Source organism: Eptatretus burgeri, chromosome 8 (genome assembly GCF_056783735.1).
Source record: "Eptatretus burgeri isolate ZD-2024b chromosome 8, Ebu_testis_v1, whole genome shotgun sequence".
NCBI lineage: Eukaryota > Metazoa > Chordata > Myxini > Myxiniformes > Myxinidae > Eptatretus > Eptatretus burgeri.
Window position 1 is genome coordinate 33966780 of NC_140968.1, and position 20145 is coordinate 33986924.

The following is a 20145-nucleotide window of genomic DNA, read 5'->3' on the forward strand; positions in this document are numbered from 1 at the left end:
GTAGCAAAGAGTGAAAGAAAAATAATGGAAGAACTGTAAGGGTTAAAGGTTAAAGAGGTATAAGAGGTCTAACTGAAAGAGTCTCATGCAACGCACCTTTCCCCTTCACCCACTAGACATATGGAAGGGACTAACTAATACACATACGTTTGAGATAACTTCCTTGGGATCGCTGTATGTTGTGCGCCATTGCCTTGGAGGCGTGCGGTTTTGCAGAACGTCAACAATATTATTTCAATTCCTGAAACAAAGGAAGTATTTTGAGAAACTTGGTATTTATCGGACATGGGAAGTAATGTTACAACGTACGTGTGTAACTTTGTGATCACCTCGACCTTTTATTTAAACCGTGACGATTGCTGGCGCCGGGGTGACACAAATTCTTGGGATGACCGCTGCAATTCCTGGGAAGTGGCATGCAGTGCATAATAACAAATCGCCCATATCACCGAGAGAGTTTATTATTTATTATAACTTATTCTTATTTTATTCTCAGAGAAATGCTTTTTCAAAGTTTAATGCTCAGAGTAATTATTTTTTCATTGTTTTTGAACACCTGAGTTCTAAGGTGCAGGGAGAAGCCCCCCTCCATATCACCTACAAGTCAAGGACATTAAGAGACATCAATGTACTGTACATGAATTGCAACGACCGGTAGAAAATGGACAAATCAACACAGTATGTGGCATTTCGACCTGAGATCACATTGTCATAATCATCAGAACCTGTCAACAGGTCTTGCCATTTTTTTTTTTAACAATGCATATAATAACAATAGTAAGAAGAAGAAGAAGAAGAAGAAGTCCATTATTGTTTTTTAAAAAATTTGAACTTTTCTTCAATCGGCTGTATTTTCGCATCTCAGAAATGGTTTCAAAAACATTTCTTACTGGAGCCAGGTTTATCTTTCTTGGCCTTTATCGTGTTGCTTCACCTTGGAAGTCATAAAATAAGAGGAGTTTGGGTTTTCTCACAATCATAATACTATCTGTAAGGTAAATAAAATGTGGCTGACATGGAAACTGTTCCGCAGAAAACATCACAATGACTATCAGTCGATCTCGCAGACACCTGCAAAATGGTTTATTTCTCAAAACAAGCAAACAAAGTCTTATCACCTTCGTTGAGTAAAGTCAACCGGTGAATGCATGGTGAGGGTATACAGTGTACCGAGTCGGTGAACAGCACTTTTTGAATCTCTACCATAAGTCACCAACTTGTCGAACAATAAGGAAGCATCGAAAGATGGGAAGAGATAATTTGGCCCATCATGCCCATGCTGCATGACATTGATTTGCATGCAAGGGAATCCAAATCCAAATCCAAAGGCCTGTTCTTGTGACGCTAGAATCCTGTTTTGCATCCACAGGTGAACCTCGCTGAGATAACCAGCTTAATGTGGCACCTTTTGTTCCGACAAAGGGGAAAGCCCGGAATGTCAGGTGCTTTATGATGTTTTACTGTGGATAGCTTTAACCGTTTTATTCTCGTATTTTAATGTAGCACCGCCTGCTCGTGTTACACTTTTTAATAGTTTGATCGTTCTTCATCGAGAGTCAAACAAAAGCTTTAACACATGTGATCTCCAATCATTCAACTTCCTGTTGTCCCACCTGTGGAATTCATTGCTGATCCTTCATCCTGCTCAACTCTCCATGTTTCCAAGATGGACAACCACCCATGCCTCGTGTTAAACGCATCATCCACTGTTCGTATGTATGTTGACTTTTACGCCCACTACGAGGTGCGTTTTTCTCTCTCTCTCTCTCTCTCTCTCTCTGTCTCTGTCTCTGTCTCTGTCTCTGTCTCTGTCTCTGTCTCTGTCTCTGTCTCTGTCTCTGTCTCTGTCTCTGTCTCTGTCTCTGTCTCTGTCTCTGTCTCTGTCTCTCTCTCTCTCTCTCTCTCGACCCTTTTTTTAGTGAAATGGTTAAACTTTCTGCTGAACACAGCATGTTCGGTTTACTTTCTGATCCAGCGATAAAGGGTTAAAATCGATTTCTGCCTTGAAAGGGAAACATAACTTGCATTTCAAAAAAATAAACAGTTAATTACTAGATCTGATAATTATCAGATCTTTCACCTTCATCCTTATGAAAACTATAACGGCACTCAGTGGACCGCATACTTCCATCAGGTTGAACAGTTGACGTTTTGTATCCCACTGATAGGCCGGATCTGGATCTTCACCAAAATCGAATCAATGCGTCCTTGTCGCACACACAACCTCCCCACAAAGTTTCGTCCGAATCCATTCATAACTTTTTGAGATATCCTGCTCACAGACAAACACAGACAAACGGGTGAAAACGTAACATCTGTCCACCTTCGGTGGTGGAGCTAATAAGGCGTCTTTAACCAAGAAAAGCAATTTCTGTTAAGACCGCAATGTCCTGTGTGTGAGTGGCCAGAACGCATACGTGACATCATATAGCCAACTGTGGACCCGCAAACATCACTGACATACCATGCATTTGTCCGCAGTGTTATTCATTTGGCTAAGGAGTTCAGTGCTCGATGGGTCGCCACTCCGATGCAGACTTGTGAAGTCTGGTTAATGTTAAATATATAAATCCTTTACAATGATATGTTTACTTTATTACCTATAAAATGAAGGAAGCTCATTTGATGGCATACTTGACTCTTAGCTCTCTCTCGTCTGACTTAATTTGGGGTTTTGCCTTAATTTTTTTTAAAAACTGCCATTTTGGTGAACTGTGAGCACAGAGTGCTGCATTTTGGAACACACCGTCCTTTGGGTAGGACGTGAATCCAGCTGTCGTGCTATCAAAGTATTCCTTGTGGTCTTTCACGAGAGGAGGCCTTTGGTTTAGCCCCTTGGCTACTCGGACCTTTCTAATCAATTGAATGGTCCATGGATGTTAAATATTCTGGGATGTGGGTGTGACAGGCCAGCTGGACCAAAAGGCTTCTTCCTGCATCTAATCTTTCTTGTATGGTATAGCCAAGTACATTAATGAAATGTTTTAATGGTCCTGAAACATTGCAATTTAAATTGTGTCGATAGAATAGAGGAAATGTATATGTCTGAACACGATGCACACACCTTCGCCTTCTGATGTTACACTATTGGAATTTTTTTGCCGATGTCATAGAAAGCTCCGAGGCGTCAAGGTCCACGGAAAGGCTACATCAACTTATTCCTGATAAAAACTAGACCACTTGCGATCAAAATGCTCGGTTTGATGTGCGATCTGCATGCTTTTCAGGCCTAGTCTCTCAACACTCCTCGGGCACTGGCCTCCGGTATGTTACAAACTATCTGCTTTGTGGTTGCATGATTTCATATTCATGGCTGTGGTTGCGTGCGGTGATCGCGTAGAACAAGAGCTAAAGGTCATGCGGTTGAGTAGAACAGAAGCTTATTGTAATTTTACTGAACCATATAATTAAAGCTTGTGGGTGACATTATTTATTATTTCCTACATCATGTAACTCAATGCAGGGAATCGTAAAAAATATTCCGTCAAAGACAAAGTCGCAAAGCGATTGTCCTCTTGGACAGTCGCAAAGTACATGATGTTATGTACAATTACAGTCTTGATTTTTGTTTCCTCCTTGCAAATCTCCAGCCCATCCTATCTTGATATATGGATTAAAAACTAATTGCTATCTAGAAGACAAGTGACAGAAATATCGATGCTGGCCCAGAGAATGTACGTTTGAAATGATGTTGGCTTGTGCTTCTTTCTCATTCGGCTTTGTTTTCCCATCTTAATCTGTCTGCACTATTTAATTTTTTTTACTTGTGAAACTGGCATTTGGTATGTACGAAGGGGGCTGGTAGGCCAGCTTAAAGGTATGCACAATCTCCTCCGAGCTCTCTCGCCGCCTGGGTTTGAATTCCAACCCAGCTATAAACTGTCATCCCAGTGTTACACGGGCAGGGTGATTCATCAATGTCTGTGCTGTCCCTTGGATGGACGTTAGGCCGGGCATTCTGTCTGCTCTCATTAGTTGGTGAACGTTAAAGATCCCACAGTATCCTTCGTGAAAAGTAAGCGAGCTTTTGCCGGCATCCTGAACGAATTCCTTGACTGCTCGTAGCAAGTGATTTGCTCTTCTTGTGCCTTCAGTTACACTGCTTGAGTGTGGTTGCTGTCTGGTGGGCAGCTTCTGCAATGCAAACAAATTGACCAGGGGGGGTAACCAACAGACACACACACACACACACACACACACACACACACACACACACACACACACACACACACACACACACACACACTTTTTTTTATTACGGGCCCGAAGCATCAAAAAGCTCCGTATATCGAACAAACAGTTGCAAATGGAGCACCTTTCTGCCACTAGAGCATTTAAATTGCATCAGACGTGGCAATAAATGTGAACCATTGCTTTCAGCTTAGGCCTAAGTCACATTTGCCACGGTGGCCGTGGGGTCTCCAAAATATACGGCCACTAGCAATTATAGGGCGGCCGCAGTATTTCCACGGTCACACAATGTAGCAGTCACATGTTTTTTATTTTTCAGGGAGCCGCACGGCGTATTTAGACATTGTGGAGACCGAAAACGTGGGGTTGCCGTACGGTCTTTGATTTGATGTCGCACGGTGACCTTAAGGGGGCCCTGCGGCGGCCATAGAATTTTCAAGGCAGACGTAAGGTAGCCTCAAGGTGACCGCAAGGCGACCTCAGGGGGGCCCTAAGGCGAACGTGCGGCCAGACGGACGGTAACGAGTATTTTTTTTTTTGTATATTTTTTTTTTTGAGCAGTTTTTTTTTCAGCTTGTCGAATTGCTACGGCGAACGTAGAAATGAAAAAAGTTATAACTCCGCGTTATAATTCCACGGTGACCCCTACGGCCTGTAAAATATAGCCAAACGGCGTAGGGCCACCCTGGGGCCACCGTAGAAACTCTGCGGCCGCCGCACGTTTCTGTCAATTCAGAGGGCGTACAGCCGCCGTATCCTCACGGTAGAGCAAATGTGACTTAGGCCTTACCGGCTCGATGACATGGCGCCGTTTGCATTTTTACCATCTCCATCCCTACCCCGTTTAGCATCCAGTGCGGGCACGGGCAATTTGCTAGTCCTCATAAATATTGCATATTTCATTCAAAATGTCACTACGACCCGGTAAAAACATTGCTCGGATAATTACCAATCTACACTAATCTTTCTGTATTCCTGCTGAGAAAAGAACCTTCCTTCAGGTCACACTAACAAAGCAAATTTGTTCTCAGGGTGACCAAGTTTTGAATTGTATTTTGTCAGAAATGGATCCTAGTTGTTTGAATTTCCCCAACCGTGGTCATCGTCGGGTGGTGTACTATGTCGTGGATACATAATCGGATATCGTTGGGAGGTGTACGTCGGTAAAGGGAACTCTGGGTGCTGTCATTTGTAGACAGTTCAGGTGTTTTGAGGAGAGGGAAGACTTGAGCATTGAATGGAATCGAACCGTTAATTACTTTGTATCACAAGATCCGATATGGATTATTTTTATTTCATGAAAAGGGGACGTTTGGGAGTTTGAGCTTGTGGAATTTGCTCCGTCTTGATTTGTGGTGTGAAATGTAACCCTCGTGAGCCTTTGATTTTGGCTGATTTGATGCACATCTCGTTTCTCTCGATCAATAAGTGCATGGAGGACAAAAGGAACTGCGAGGAATGTGTGTGGTTGAGGAGCGGTAGAGGAAAGTGCGCAAGGAGAGAGTCAATTGGTGAAAGAGGAATGGGATGGGTGTGAGCGTCAAGGATCTTGTTAAAGTAAAGCCAGAGAGAGAGAGACGGAGAGAGTGAGCTAATGATGGAGCCAGCTGCCTGGCAGGCATCGTCTCGGCTCCACGTATTGACACAGCAATGCAACAGATGTATAGCTCCGGGCCTCGCCCGGACCTGGGGACCGCTTGGGCCCGCCGAGCTTTCCCACCGCGGTGGACCCAAACAACCGGCTTTCCTTTTCTATCCCTAAGAGTGTAAAAGTCAGCTGTCGAGATGTGCGGGGCCTGTGCCAGCATTACTCATTCGTGCGAAGTCAGACTCTCCATAGTTGGAACTGTCGGTGTCATGCTCATTAAACCATAAAAAAAGGAATATCCACTTGCAGTTTTGTTTTCTCAACAAAGTGCTCATCCAATGTGTTATCCTCACAAAATGAGGTTAAAGCGTTCGGTATGGGCTTACATGAAGGAGGTTAAAAAAAGAAAGAAAGAAGAAAAAAAACATTGAGTTGTTCTCTTTCAAAACTGTTTGTTTTCCTAGATTAGGTTTCATGACCAGTGATTAATTGAACTTTGTTTAATTGCAAAACCCTGGTACTTTGTGATGGTGTTCCAAGAAAAAGTTAACAGTCTACTTTGTAAATAAATGTTATGTAATGAAAACTTTTATTTAATTATTTTTTTCACTTCATGAGCGGGCGATTCACAGTGCAGAAGTGTTTCCAAACGGTCGATGGAATGCTTCCCACATATTTCATTACTTGTTCTTTTGACATAAACTAATCAAAGAATAACAAACGTTACACTCACCTTATGTCATAACAGTACGTATCGAAGTTGGAGTGTTTACACTCACGGTGCAGTCTGTGCCCAATTTCTATGCTTCTGTATTTACAGTATAATCAGGGTAAGAATTGCTTGTTTATAGATCTAAGTCCTCCGTGCATGGGATGTACAATTGCAAAGGTTCCAAAGTCGTAATGAAATGGCCTTTCATGGAGATGGCACAGGGATGAGGGTGCAACAGTATGCTGGAATGGAGAGGACCGTGATTAGCATCACTGATTGTTTGACTCTGCACGGCATCCATGCACGATGGCTTTGTTTTCCACCATCGTGGTCGGAAGATCTGCAGTTCAAGTCTCGACTACCTCGATGGAGGAATGTTTGTACAAACCCTTTCGCGTAACTCTTTAACACTTTCTTCGAACGAACGAGGTGCCTCAATCATCCGGTCTGCTTTCCCATCGCATCCTTTAGCGACAACTGCCGTGCATATGTATGTCAAAGTTTCTGATACCGTGCTTTGCTTATGTTCAAAATGAGGAACACTGAGAGCAGATAAGTTTTGATGTTTTTCTTTGGTCACAAAAGGAGGGGAAAGAGTAAACCTGAGTAAAGCATGAATGTGACTGCAGCGTTCCAAGGCCTGCAGCCCGACGGTAGTGTGGTCCCAAAGGGAATGCCTATACGTTTGTACATATTAAATCTTTGTAATGGGAAACTTGTGTTTCCCGACCCAGTTTGGATGGCTAACTTCACCGGGAAGCCCCTTCCACCATTGGAGGCCCCGGGTGAACGGCCACTCTGTGGTTCTTTTGTGTTTTGCGGCGCTCGGGGCGGCTGAAGCCTGATAGGCGTGGGGGAGAGAAAAGACACAGAGGCGGCATTGTCTGTGACTTCGCTTTGTGGGGTGTCTATGTCCAAGCCGCAGATGCTGTGTTTGGTGCTTCACGGGTGGCTTTTGTCTTGCATGTGAGACAGTCCGTCCAGCTGCCTGGCCGACTCGATGGAAACTTAATTTTCCATTTTTTCTACTTGGGTGGTAAGGCTGTTTCCCTGTCACTTTCCTCGCTACACATGCTGAGATCATATTCACATTGTTAGAAATCGAAATTGCATTCTGGTGTTCGACCAGCACCTTATTTGAGCAAAGCTGGCTGTCTCACTTGCTTACATAATTATAATGATATCAAATATTTGACAGCCTTGAAACATATTTGGCTTTGCTAGGTCATCAAGGCACCCTTTAGGAACTGCCATTGTGACTGCATTATGTAATAATATATTATATATTTACTATATATATTTATTTATTTATATATATCAAGCTCTTTCAAACCACTGACATTCATCCATCCATTGGGACCATTCTCTGTGCAGAGCGTCGGTGCTGCCTCAGCAGTTTCCTTGGCTATTGGACACAATCCTGGATGGGTCGCCACTCAAACACAGTATACCAGCATGCTGGCACTCATTTTGCCGACCTCAGAAGGATGACAGGTCGAGTCAACCCCACCTGATATAAATTCAACAGCCAAGTGGGATTTGAACTCAGGATCACTCAGAACCCAAGCCCACCACCCAAACCATTAAGCCAACACCAGGCATACAAACCACTGGCTCACTGACTGACTCAAAGATCAGTACCTTCCAGGTGATATAGAAACCTGAAATTTTGCGTGCCGATGGACATCAAAGCCGGTACACCGGAAAAATTCACAGAATCTTCGGCCAACATCCATAAATGAAAATATAAATAAATGAAAAAAATGCAGGTGAGTAGAGACAATGGGGGAGCATGGTAGTTTTGTGTGCCAACAGACATCGAAGCCAACAGACACCAGGAAAAATTACAGAACCGTTGGAAAGCATCCGTAAATGAAAGTATAAATAAATGAAAAAAAGAAGAAAATAAATAAATGAAAAATCAAAGAGGTGAGCGACCCACGATATTGGGGAAGCACGGTTCGTATGCATACACAATGTGTAAGCATACCCTGCTGGCATATGTGTATATATATATATATATATATATATATATATATATATATATATATATATATATTTTATATATATATATATATATATATATTTTATATACATATAAATATATATATATATTTATATATATATATTTTATATACATATATATATTTTATATACATATAAATATATATATATATTTTATATACATATAAATATATATATATTTTATATACATATAAATATATATTTTATATACATATAAATATATAAAGCCTGGTGTTGGCGCAGTGGTTAGGGCAGCGGCTTGGGAGCCAAAAGGTCCTGAGTTCAAGCCCCGTTGGGCCACTGAATTAATACACCAGGGGGTTGACTCAGCCTGTCATCCTTCCGAGGTCGGCGAAACGAGTACCAGTGTTCTGGGCCGGTGTATACCCCGGTTAAAATAGGTGTACCATATCCCTGTGTCGTAAGTGGCAACCAGGGTTGCGTCAGGAAGGGAATCCGGCGTAAAACATGTGCCAAATCACTATGCGGATCATACGGATGATCCGCTGTGGCGACCCCTAACGGGATCAGCCGAAAGAAGAAGAAGAAGATATATATATATATATATATATATATATATATATATATATATTTTATATACATATAAATATAAATATATATATATATATATATTTTATATACATATAAATATATAGATTTTTTTTTTTATATACATATATATATATATATTTTATATACATATAAATATATATATATATATATATTTTATATACATATAAATATATATATATATATATATATATATATATATATATATTTTTTTATCCCTGTGTCGTAAGAGGCGACCAGGGTTGCGTCAGGAAGGGCATCCGGCATAAAACATGTGCCAAATCACTATGCGGATCATACGGATGATCCGCTGTGGCAACCCGAACGGGAGCAGCCGAAAGAAGAAGAAGATATATATATATATACATATATATACATACATACATATATATATATATATATATATATATATATATATATATATATATATATATATATATATATATATATATATATATATACACATCTTTGGCCTGTGTTTGTTTGTCCTTTATGCAAGCGCAAACCACTTGACCTCGAGCTACCAAGAAAACCATTTGACCTCGAGCTACCAAGAAAACCATTGGACCTAGAGCTACCAAGAAAACCATTTGACCTCAAGCTACCAAGAAAACCATTGGACCTAGAGCTACCAAGAAAACCATTTGACCTCAAGCTACCAAGAAAACCATTGGACCTAGAGCGACCAAGAAAACCACTTGACCTCAAGCTACCAAGAAAACCATTGGACCTTGAGCTATCAAGAAAGAAGTGCATAGCACACGGGATCTTCAACAACACTGCATTTGACTGTTCCTGCAATATGAACAAGTGTTCGATTTGGCGCAATTCCACATTTTGGTGCATTTTTTCCCAAAAATCGGTCCCATCATTTTCTGCCACATCAGGTCTTGTCATGTGAGTAATGGTTGTTACAGCAAGTTAATGTGGCAGTCTTTTGTTACTTTTCGAAAATCCCAACAACTTTACCATGCCACCAAAGAAACGAGTAAATTTGGGCAAATGTACATCAGCAGTGAAAAAAGAAACCCGGAAGCGCAGTGCCGGATTTAGGCATAAGCTAAACAAACTACATCTTAGGGCCTTGCAATCCGCAGGAGCCTCAAAAAATGTGAGAAGACGTGTAAAAATGTGTGAATGAGGCCTAAAGAGCTGCTGCTACCTTGGTGCGGGAAACCATCGTGACTATATACTATCTTATAATCTATGATAGAAATCAAGCCAACCAAAATGATAAATATGCAAATCAGTAAATGCATTCATTTGAAAATAATGTGTTTTTCACTTTAAATGCCTTGCTATTAAATAATTAAAAGGCATATATGTTTTCAATTTTTGTGAGACCTTCTGGTGTAATTTTTCAACAAGGGGCCTCCAAGCTTTATACAGCTTCGGGCCTCACCGAGTCTAAATCCAGCACTGCGGAAGCAGGAAGAAAGACAATCACACCTTGAAGCTGTCCGAGAAAGTGTACCAGCGACCTGAGCAATACAAACATTGCAAGAAAGACATTCTGCTAATAGTGGGGAAACTTAGCTAAATATAGCATAACAATTGTGCATTTTGTGAGGAAAGCACCGAATTTGGCACACTAGTAGCCTATCATATTATGAACAGATTTGGATATTGGGCCATCTCAAATTCAGCCGCTGATGGCTGTGGCAGCCATTTTCCACTTCCATCAAAAATTTTGAGATGGCCCAATATCCAAATCTGTTCATAATATGATAGGCTACTAGTCTGCCAAATTTGGTGCTTTCCTCACAAAATGCACAATTGTTATGCTAAGTTGCCCTACTATAAGGAAAAAATTAATAAACAATCAAATTCAGTCTTTGGTCTAAAACTTTATTTTATTTGAACTGGGGAATTCATGTGAAATTTATCCCGGGCAACACCAGATACATCAGCTCGTACATATATAGGTTAATGCTGTCTGTGTCCGTCTCTCGCACGCTGAAACACAGAAATACTCTTTGGAAAGAAAAAAATTATTAAGTTAAAGTTGCTGCAAATTAAACCAAACATATGGGGAAATTGCAAAAAAAATTTCAGACAAAAAAAAGAGAAGAAAAGTAATCTAGGCAGTGGATAGGTAACAGACTGCTGCTTGGATCACCCCCCAAAAGTTTTTTCTTTCCTGTTAATAAATTATAACCTTCCATTTTTTTGAGCTCTATCATCCAGTGCAAGAATAAAAGGCTTTTTTTTAAAAATACGTCATTGTACTTTTATCACGGGCTTCTGCTGGTTATGCCTAATCGTGCATAAAACAAGATATTCACAATAGTCCAAATAAGGATGGATACAAATAAATATATTTGTATATTTTCTTTTCAATCATATATAATTATAATTATAAAATGCTTTGAGCTTAAGTGATGCCTTGTATTTAAGTGATGTGCACCATGTTAAGGGGAACTTTTTCCGCCTATATATTTAACTTAGTTTAGTGAAATTTGTAAACTTTTCATACATTAAAAATATCGAGAAAATGTGTAAAAATATGTGTAATAATGTGTTAATGGAAATGAAAAAAAACATTTTTAATAATATGAAAATGTATAATAATATGTTAATGTATGATTTAAATATTGTAATTGAAGTAGGTACCTTTCATTGTAAACATTTTTGCATCTATCGATCTTCTAATGCAACAGTGTTTTTCAACTTCGAGTGTAAAAATTGCTGTTTTCTCAAAAATAATGATTTTTCATAGTTCAGAAACCTGATGTGATAGGCAAAAACTTTTTGAGAACTTTTGTTTACAAACAAACAAACAAACAAACAGACACGAGTGAAAACACAACCTCCGGGCTCCGTCCACCTTCAAAGTATCATGTTTAATGATAGGTCAATGACGGATTTGGATTCAGCACCAAAAAGTTAGCTGGAATCCGTTGAAAAAACCCCATGCAAGAGAAATCGTGTTGACCGGTGTAATTAAATGAGGCAGTATATTGCAAAATACAAACTGATGGTGTGTCTTATCCTACCTTTCTTGCGGGGTTGGCTAGGAGTCTTCCGGGGGTCTTGGCCCTCGTTTTCACGAACCAGCTGGCCGGGCCTGACGTTCGACTAGTTAGGGCAGGAATTTGGAATTTGTTCATGGTGCTGGCGACAGCTCACCTACTCTTCGTGAAGGATGTGCGTTGGAATCTTTAACATCCACTAACTTCTGCTGGCAGACTGGACACCCGTTACACGTCCATCCAAGGGATGGCACACACATTGATGAATCACCTTGCCCCATGAAACATTGGGATGACAGTTGATAGCTGGGTCAGGTCAGGTCAGGGTTGATACCTGACACAGCTATCTACCTGACACAGCTATCAACTGTCATCCCAATGTTTCATGGGGCAGGGTGATTCATCAATGTGTGTGCCATCCCTTGGATGGATGTTAAACGTGTGTCCAGTCTGCCAGCAGAAGTTAGTGGACATTAAACATCCCAATTCAAACCAAGGCTTGACAGCCTGGAGGAGGTTGTACTTACCTCTGGGCCATCCTGCCAGCCCCACTATTTAATAGCTAGTATTCAAGATATTTTAAATGGGGGGGGGGGAATACGTGTACATGATGCATGCCGGGCCTTCGAGAGCCCCCCCCCCACAACCTCATCCATTCTCCACTGATATAAGGCTCATGAATGAGATTGTACATTCGGTATATTGCTGGCAGGACAAGGACACTGAAACAATGGACAAACCAACACCTTTGTGGGGTGGGGGAAGGGGAGAGGGACTTGAATCTTTCAACCGAAACATCATGAGCAAAGTGCTCAGTTGGTAACATTTATAAACATTCTAACCAAAGTAAATAAATAAAAGCAAATAGAGTAAATGTAACCAGTAAAAAGAGAATTAATACAGCGAGTGGACGCAGGCACTGTCAAAGCAGTCGTACCTGCCCTCACCTGCAGGATAAGGACAGGCTTGCATTCACAGGAACGTCAATAAGCAGGAATTGGTGACACTGTTCCATTTTAATCAGATTTAGTGTGTTTATCATGAATAAGTGTTGCTCGGTTTCCATAATAGCCACGAAACAGTGAAAGGGAGAGGTATGCGAGGCATTTTATTTTATTTATTTTTTTACTTTTTTATCACGTTTTGGCAGCGTTGGGCTCCTGGCACCTTGCTGCTGGCAATAACACAACATCCATGTCTCTCTGGAATGATCTCTGCTCCGCTTTGTGGGTCATTCTGCAGGCAACGCATTCTACCGGTCTCTTCAAAATATTTGTTTTGTGCGGTTCATTATCAGGGGTGATGGAAAAGAAAAGCCTTCATGCTCATATCTGTTGAACAAGTTGACAATCGTGAAACTAGCAGAGGGGGAATTGTTTACTTTGAGGTTTTGATTTGAAAGTTCAAAGATGGCGGAACATTTTACTGTATTGTAAGTAATTGTATAGAAATATAGCGTTCTGTCGTGGCTCAAATGACAAGAAATACCACAATTAGGAGTTTGTAGAAATTGTTAGGGTTAAACAATAAAAATTTTTTTAACGGGTCAGAGCAAATATCCATGGATGGAAGATTGAAGAGATGACGTGAAAATGTTGGTGTTGATAAAGTTACTCGAGATAAGCGAAAACTCAATAGCAAATACCTCGTGGTGTGAATCTTTATGCGATTGATGATATCTGAGTATGGATCTTTCCGCCGGTCCAGCTCTTTAAATGCAGCTCTGAGTGAATATGTGCCTTCAGCAATGGTAATACACACGATTGCACAAAGTGGCTTTGATGGAAGTGTGACGGCTCAAACCGTTCTGGGAAGAGGTAACTCAACAAAAAGGTTGAGATTGAACTAAAACTTCAAGTCGTCGGTGGTTTTAAGCACAAACTCCAGAGAACAATGTTGTCGTTCGATTAATATGTTTTATTCGTTTGGCAGTAATCTCCGACGGTCTGCTCAACAGCGCAGGGAATGCTGTCATGGTCATCGTACAACATTAGCAGTGAAGCATGGTGGATAACTGGCATAAGTGTAGGGCTGCATCTCAGAGAAGTGAATCATAATTTTACAAGAAACTGAAAGCCTTCAGACTGCTGTGAGGTACATCCATATTGTGGACCATCGACCTTTAGCCTCAGGAACGTACTTGGTGAGGGGGCACTCATCTTCCAGCGAAACCACGATCCCAAATATACAGCACGTGTTCGATCCTCCATGTTGGATCCGTCATTTACTAAGAGTCCTGTACTAATCCTAAGAGACCTTAACCTTCCCGTACTAATCTACGTCGCTGGACTTGCGATCTTTATTCCATGCTGCCATTTTGTCGCTGCTGTGAATTCCTTTTTGTTCATTTTATCTTTTGTCCTTATTCGCCTGGTGTTGCATTTTTATCTCTCTATGATTTTTGATAGTTTGTTATTTTGCTTATAATTTTCATGTCGCTCAGGACTGTCGATGTGTTTTTCAGTATTTTGTTGCCTGTCTCCGACCATACCTTGGTTTGCCTGTGGTGGTGTGTAACATGTGCTGTTGCTTTCATGTTGGGATGGAGATGTGGTGCAGGCTGGATAAGTTCATTCCCTTTTCTGCATTTTCCTATATTTCATTACCTCCACCACTGAAGTTGGATGAAGGTTATGTTTTCACCCTATCTGTCTGTCTGTCTGTCTGTCTGTGAACAGGATATCGCAAAAAGTTATAGATGGATTCGGATGAAATTTGGTGAACAGGCTTGATAGATGATGTGGACGAAACAGTTAGATTTTGGTGAAGATCCAAATCCAGATCCTAAAATTTTTAAAGTCATTCTTCACCATTGTGAGATAGAACGAAAAACGGTATGTAGCACAATATCTCAAAATATTATGGACGGATTTGGACCAAACCCGGTGGACCGGTAGATTGTTTGACTTGATTTGATTTTTGTCAGGTCAGGTTCGATCTGTGACCTGCTACAGGTACCATGTAAACCTGTACTAACCTGTTCCATGGTCGGGTTGTCGGCGACTAAACCGTCTCCCCCACCAGGTTTTCTGGTGAGGAGGGTGTTTGGATATGGACACCCAGCAGGATTAAAAACAAAACCTGTCAAAGGGCGGAGGAGCTCCTTGTGAGCCAACGGCCATCCATATCTAGTGCCCAACTGTGTCTGCGGACGTCCTCCTGCAGTTGGGTTACTTCTTATTAGGAGGTTGGTGGCAGGATTTGCACTCCAGCCACCATAAAACGCTTCATTCCGCAAAACGCAAAAACGCAAAAAATCTGAAAACCCACTCCGTGGGAGTACCTCCTGTGCAGCTTCCCTTCGCAGGGCAGCTCACCGGATGATGGGATTGGGGCAAAGCCTTCGGGACCCCCAATCTTTGATAGGAGGGAAACCACGGGGTAACATCCCTGGGTCAGATTGCGGGAGAGTGTGTCGGAGTGGTGCTGAGGTGTCGTCCACCAGACGGCGGTCTCCTTGGGTTAACCTGAGGCGGTCCCTTCGGGTGGGTGCCTGGAATGTCCTATCCCTAAGAGAGGATGATCACCTGTCTCTGTTATCATCTGAGCTCAAGCGTTTGGACATCGGGATTGCAGCTCTCTCTGAGGTTCGGAGACCGGATTGCGGCGAGATAATGGTGGGTGGTTACACCTACTATTGGTCTGGTCGCTCTGATGGTTACCATACCCAAGGAGTTGCTGTAGCTGTGTCCAATAAGCTGACCCCAATGATAATTGAGGTAACACCGGTCAACGAGCGTATTATGAGATTAAGGATTCGTCACTCCTTAGGTGTTATTTCCCTGGTCTCTATTTATGCTCCGACTGAGGCGAGTGATCTTACCGTGAAGGACACATTCTACGCCACACTCGAGTCTGTGGTTGATCAGTGCCCCAGACGAGATACACTTCTAGTCTTGGGGGATTTCAATGCATCGACTGGAACTGATAGGGATGGTTATGAGGTGTGTGTTGGTCCCCATGGGTCAGGAACTATGAACCAGAATAGCACTAAGTTCCTTGACTTTGCAAGAAGTCATGGACTTAGGGTGGCTGGTTCATGGTTTCAGCGCCCGCAAGCTCATCGCTGGACTTGGTATTCCAACGCTGGCGGTGTGGCAAAGGAGATTGACCATGTCCTCATTGACGGTCGTTGGAGGATGATCCAGAACTGCAGGGTCTACCGGAGTGCTCAGTTCCTCAATACTGACCACAGGCTTGTTGTAGCAACTCTAAAGCTGCACCTTAAATCCTGGAGAATGGTACCATCCCAGCCTAGGCTGGATGTTGCCAAGCTCAGGGATGAGAGAGTAGCTGAGGAGTTTGCGAACAGGCTGAGTGGACACTTGGGGGGTCTGGGTGCTTTGAGGGGTCCTGAAGAGTTGTGGAGCACCTTCAAGACCACCGTCCTTGATGTTGCCGGTGGATGCCTTGGAGTTCACCGCAGGGCAAAGAAGAATTTTGTCTCTCAAGGGACACTGGATACCATTGACCAGAGTCGCAGGGCCAGGCTGAATGGCAGAGCTGAGCTGTTCAGGGAGCTGAGGCGTAAAACTGTACGTGCACTGAGGGTGGACAAGGAGGCCTATGTGCGAGGAATCTGTGAGGGGGTAGAGCATCACCTGTGGACAGGTGATTCTCGTCCCGCTTACAGGGGAATTCGCGCATTACGTTCATCCAAGCCCATCCCTCGCAGCACTGCAGTTCGAGCAGAGAGTGGTAGGCTCTTGACAGAGGAGTCTGAAGTGAAGGCCCGCTGGGCCGGTTACTTTGAGCGGTTGTACCAGGCTGATCCCCCAGCTGTCGAGTTGGACGTCTAGGGTGTTACAATCCCTGTTGCTGACCCTCGAATCAACTGTGGTCCACCATCGCTTGTGGAAACACGGGCTGCGGTGAACCAGTTGAAACGGGGCAAAGCTCCAGGGATCTGTGGCATCCATGCCGAACTTCTCAAGGCTGGTGGAAATGCTGCACTCGCGTCGTTGCATGCAGTTTTGTGCTCTGCCTGGAACACAGGCATCATCCCAACTGACTGGAAGAGGGGCCTTGTTGTCCCTCTCTGGAAAGGGAAGGGTGATCGCCAAGACTGCAACAACTACCGAGGGGTGACGCTGCTCTCAGTGCCGGGCAAGGTCTTTGCTCGGATAATTCTTGATAGGGTTCGCCACCATCTGCTTGAGCACCAGCGTCCAGAGCAGTCAGGCTTTACACCAAAGAGGTCAACGATTGACCGTATCCTTGCACTTCGTGTCCTCACCGAACGCAGACGAGAGTTTCGGCAGGGGCTGCTTGCAGCCTATGTTGATCTCTGTAAAGCGTTCGATTCAGTGAATCGGGATGTCCTCTGGAGGATTCTTGGTCTTCGTGGGGTGCCACCAAAACTGATCGATCTGATGTCTGAACTCTACTCTGGTACTGAGAGTGCTGTGAAGTGTGGTGGTACCATCTCTGACTTATTTCCAGTTGTTACTGGAGTTCGTCAGGGGTGTGTACTTGCCCCCACACTTTTCAGCACTTGTATGGACTGGATTTTTGGGAGGATGTCGGAGAGATCAAGTTGCGGTGCATCGTTTGGCAATGTCAAGATCTCGGACCTTGATTTTGCAGATGATGCAGTCATCTTTGCGGAGACTTTAGACATCCTCTTGGGGGCCCTCGAGGTGCTGAATGAGGAGTCGGAGCCGTTGGGATTACGGATTTCTTGGGTCAAAACAAAGATCCAGGCTTTCGGTGACATCTTGGATGCTGCTGTCCTGTCTGTGTCTGTTTGTGGTGAGGATGTTGAGGTCGTGGATAGATTCACTTACCTTGGCAGTGATATTCATGTCTCCGCAGGTTGTGAGCCGGAGGTCAATAGACGTCTGGGTCGGGCCTGGGGAGTCATGGATTCACTGGATCATGGGGTGTGGCGCTGCCGGTACCTGTGCGGGAGGACGAAAGTCCGAGTCTTCAGGTCCTTGGTACTTCCAGTCTTGCTCTATGGGTGCGAGACTTGGACTTTGACCAAGGATCTGAGACGGAGACTTAATTCCTTTGGTACCAGGTCTCTTCGGAGAATCCTTGGCTATCGCTGGTCGGATTTTGTGTCCAACGAGCGGTTGCTGAGAGAGACTCGGATGAGATTTGTTACCTGCATAGTCCGTGAGCGTCAGCTGCGGCTGTATGGACATGTGGCTCGTTTTCCTGACGCTGATCCTGCTCACCAGATTCTCTCAGCGAGGGAGTCTCATGAGTGGAGGAGGCCAGTGGGCCGACCACGTGCCTCATGGTTGCAGCAGGTTGACCATCATCTCAAGGAGATGGGGATGGGCCTGGCATCTGCCTGGGGGATGGCCAGACGGAGGCCCCTGGAGTACCGGCGGAAAGTGGACGCAGCGACGCGCTGTTCTGGCACATGCTCCCATACCTGACCTGACCTGATTTGATTTTGGTGAAGATTCAGATCCAGATAAAATCCTTTTTTAAAGTGATTCTTCATAATTGAGAGGTCGAGCCAAAACCCATACATCGTATGATATTTATAAAAGTTTTGAAGGGATTATGACAAAACTTGGTGGATGAGTTGGGTGTGTGATATCAACAAGCTGATTCGATTTCGGTTCAGGTCCTGATGCACATCCGGCCTATCAGTCGGATAAAAACCGTTAACTGTTCAACCTGGTGGAGGTATGCACTCTACGGAGTGTGCTTATAGTTATCATTGTATTTACTTTTTATTCTAAATCTAGCTTTATTTTATTTAAAAAATATATATAGAGCAAAAACTGTAAAGATCTTAACTTCATTATATAACACCATTGCATTACATCGCTTGTTCAATTTTATTAACTTTGTGCCACGGCTTTTGAACTTTAATTAAAGTAGTGTTTTTAATTGATATGAATTTGAGTTGGTGTGAATATCACCTGACGTGACAACATTTGGTTTTAGAACATCCATCAGAAACCGCTGTATTCTTCACTCCGGCCTCGTGTTTTCATTTCTCAATCCTCTTGGAGTCACACTTTAGTTGTGAAGGAAATTTCTCATTTGCTGTCTGGTTTTGTGAGACTTCTCTCACTATCTTGGTCTGTTGAGTCTATCTTGGTCTGTTGTCTATCTATCTGTGTGTCGCTGACTGTCAACTCAATTACTCAGACGCTTAGTTGTATGAAGCATGGAGACATTATGAGATTTCAATATACTTTCACAAGAATGTCAAGTCCATTATAAGTTTGGGAACAAACTAATAAAACAGGATCTCAGTCTCGGATCACAGTAGCAAGAGACAGGTGCACAGAGACTTATACCAAACAGTGCAACCTTTATTATTTTAACTAATAATAATTAACCATTTAATATGTTATATTTCTAATCATTCACATTGTTTGTTTTTACACAGATCGGTGCAATAAACAAAGTCGAAAGATCCGCTCCATACGTCCCTACCTCACCTGAAGGTGTCTACCTTTTGCGTTGGAGCCATTTTCCAAGGGGAGCCTGGACCAGCTTGAGGCATGTGCCACATCATCATCACGTGTCGCTCATTGCTGTGGTCAGTGCTGAGCGTTCTGGTTAGTCTGGCTGAGATATCCGCCTGCTTGAGCCCCCGATGGCTGTCAGGGAGCGGCGGAGGCACTCATTCCTTGATTCTACCTTCATCTTCACCTCTGAGCGTGCACCGTCGCACGACCCTCGGACTGTACAACCGTTGCCTCATGAGGCATGGCACCATTGAAGAGGAACTATGTGGACCTTATGCTGCCAGTTTCTGGGAGCTGGCATCGACATTTTGGCAGGCCACCACCATCTTCCTCGGGGTCGGTGTACTTATCCTAACGATGGTGGCTCTGCTCGCACCGATCTCACTCTGCCGGCAGAGCATTTTCCACAAAAGCATTTTTAACATCTGCGGCCTGCTGCAGGCCATTGCCGGTGAGTTCTCGTGGCCTATCCAGATTTTTTTCTGTTTCCTCCTCCGCCTGACATTTGGGGGTCCTCAGAGCATTGTACAGTCAGCTGTAACAGAGACACGATTGAATACTTTTTCTGGATATTTCACCAAATTATGTGGATTTGAATGAATAAGGAACATCTGTAAGTTTTAATTATTGGACCATTGAGAGTGT

At 43.1% G+C, this 20145-nt stretch overlaps 1 protein-coding gene across 4 annotated transcripts in view; it reads left to right on the top strand.

Moving 5' to 3' along the window:
* The window catches only part of LOC147021494 (LHFPL tetraspan subfamily member 2 protein-like), a 40433-nt gene that overhangs the window by 13962 nt on the left and 6326 nt on the right, over positions 1-20145 (top strand). For 3 of the 4 annotated variants that reach the window (XM_085891462.1, XM_085891461.1, XM_085891459.1), the window contains one exon: positions 19419-19951. In XM_085891462.1, the coding sequence (XP_085747588.1) occupies positions 19534-19951 (418 nt within the window). In that variant the 5' untranslated portion in view covers positions 19419-19533. Of the gene's footprint in view, positions 1-7410; positions 7528-19418; positions 19952-20145 lie in introns of all 4 variants that reach the window. The other variant, XM_085891460.1, reaches the window with a different exon arrangement.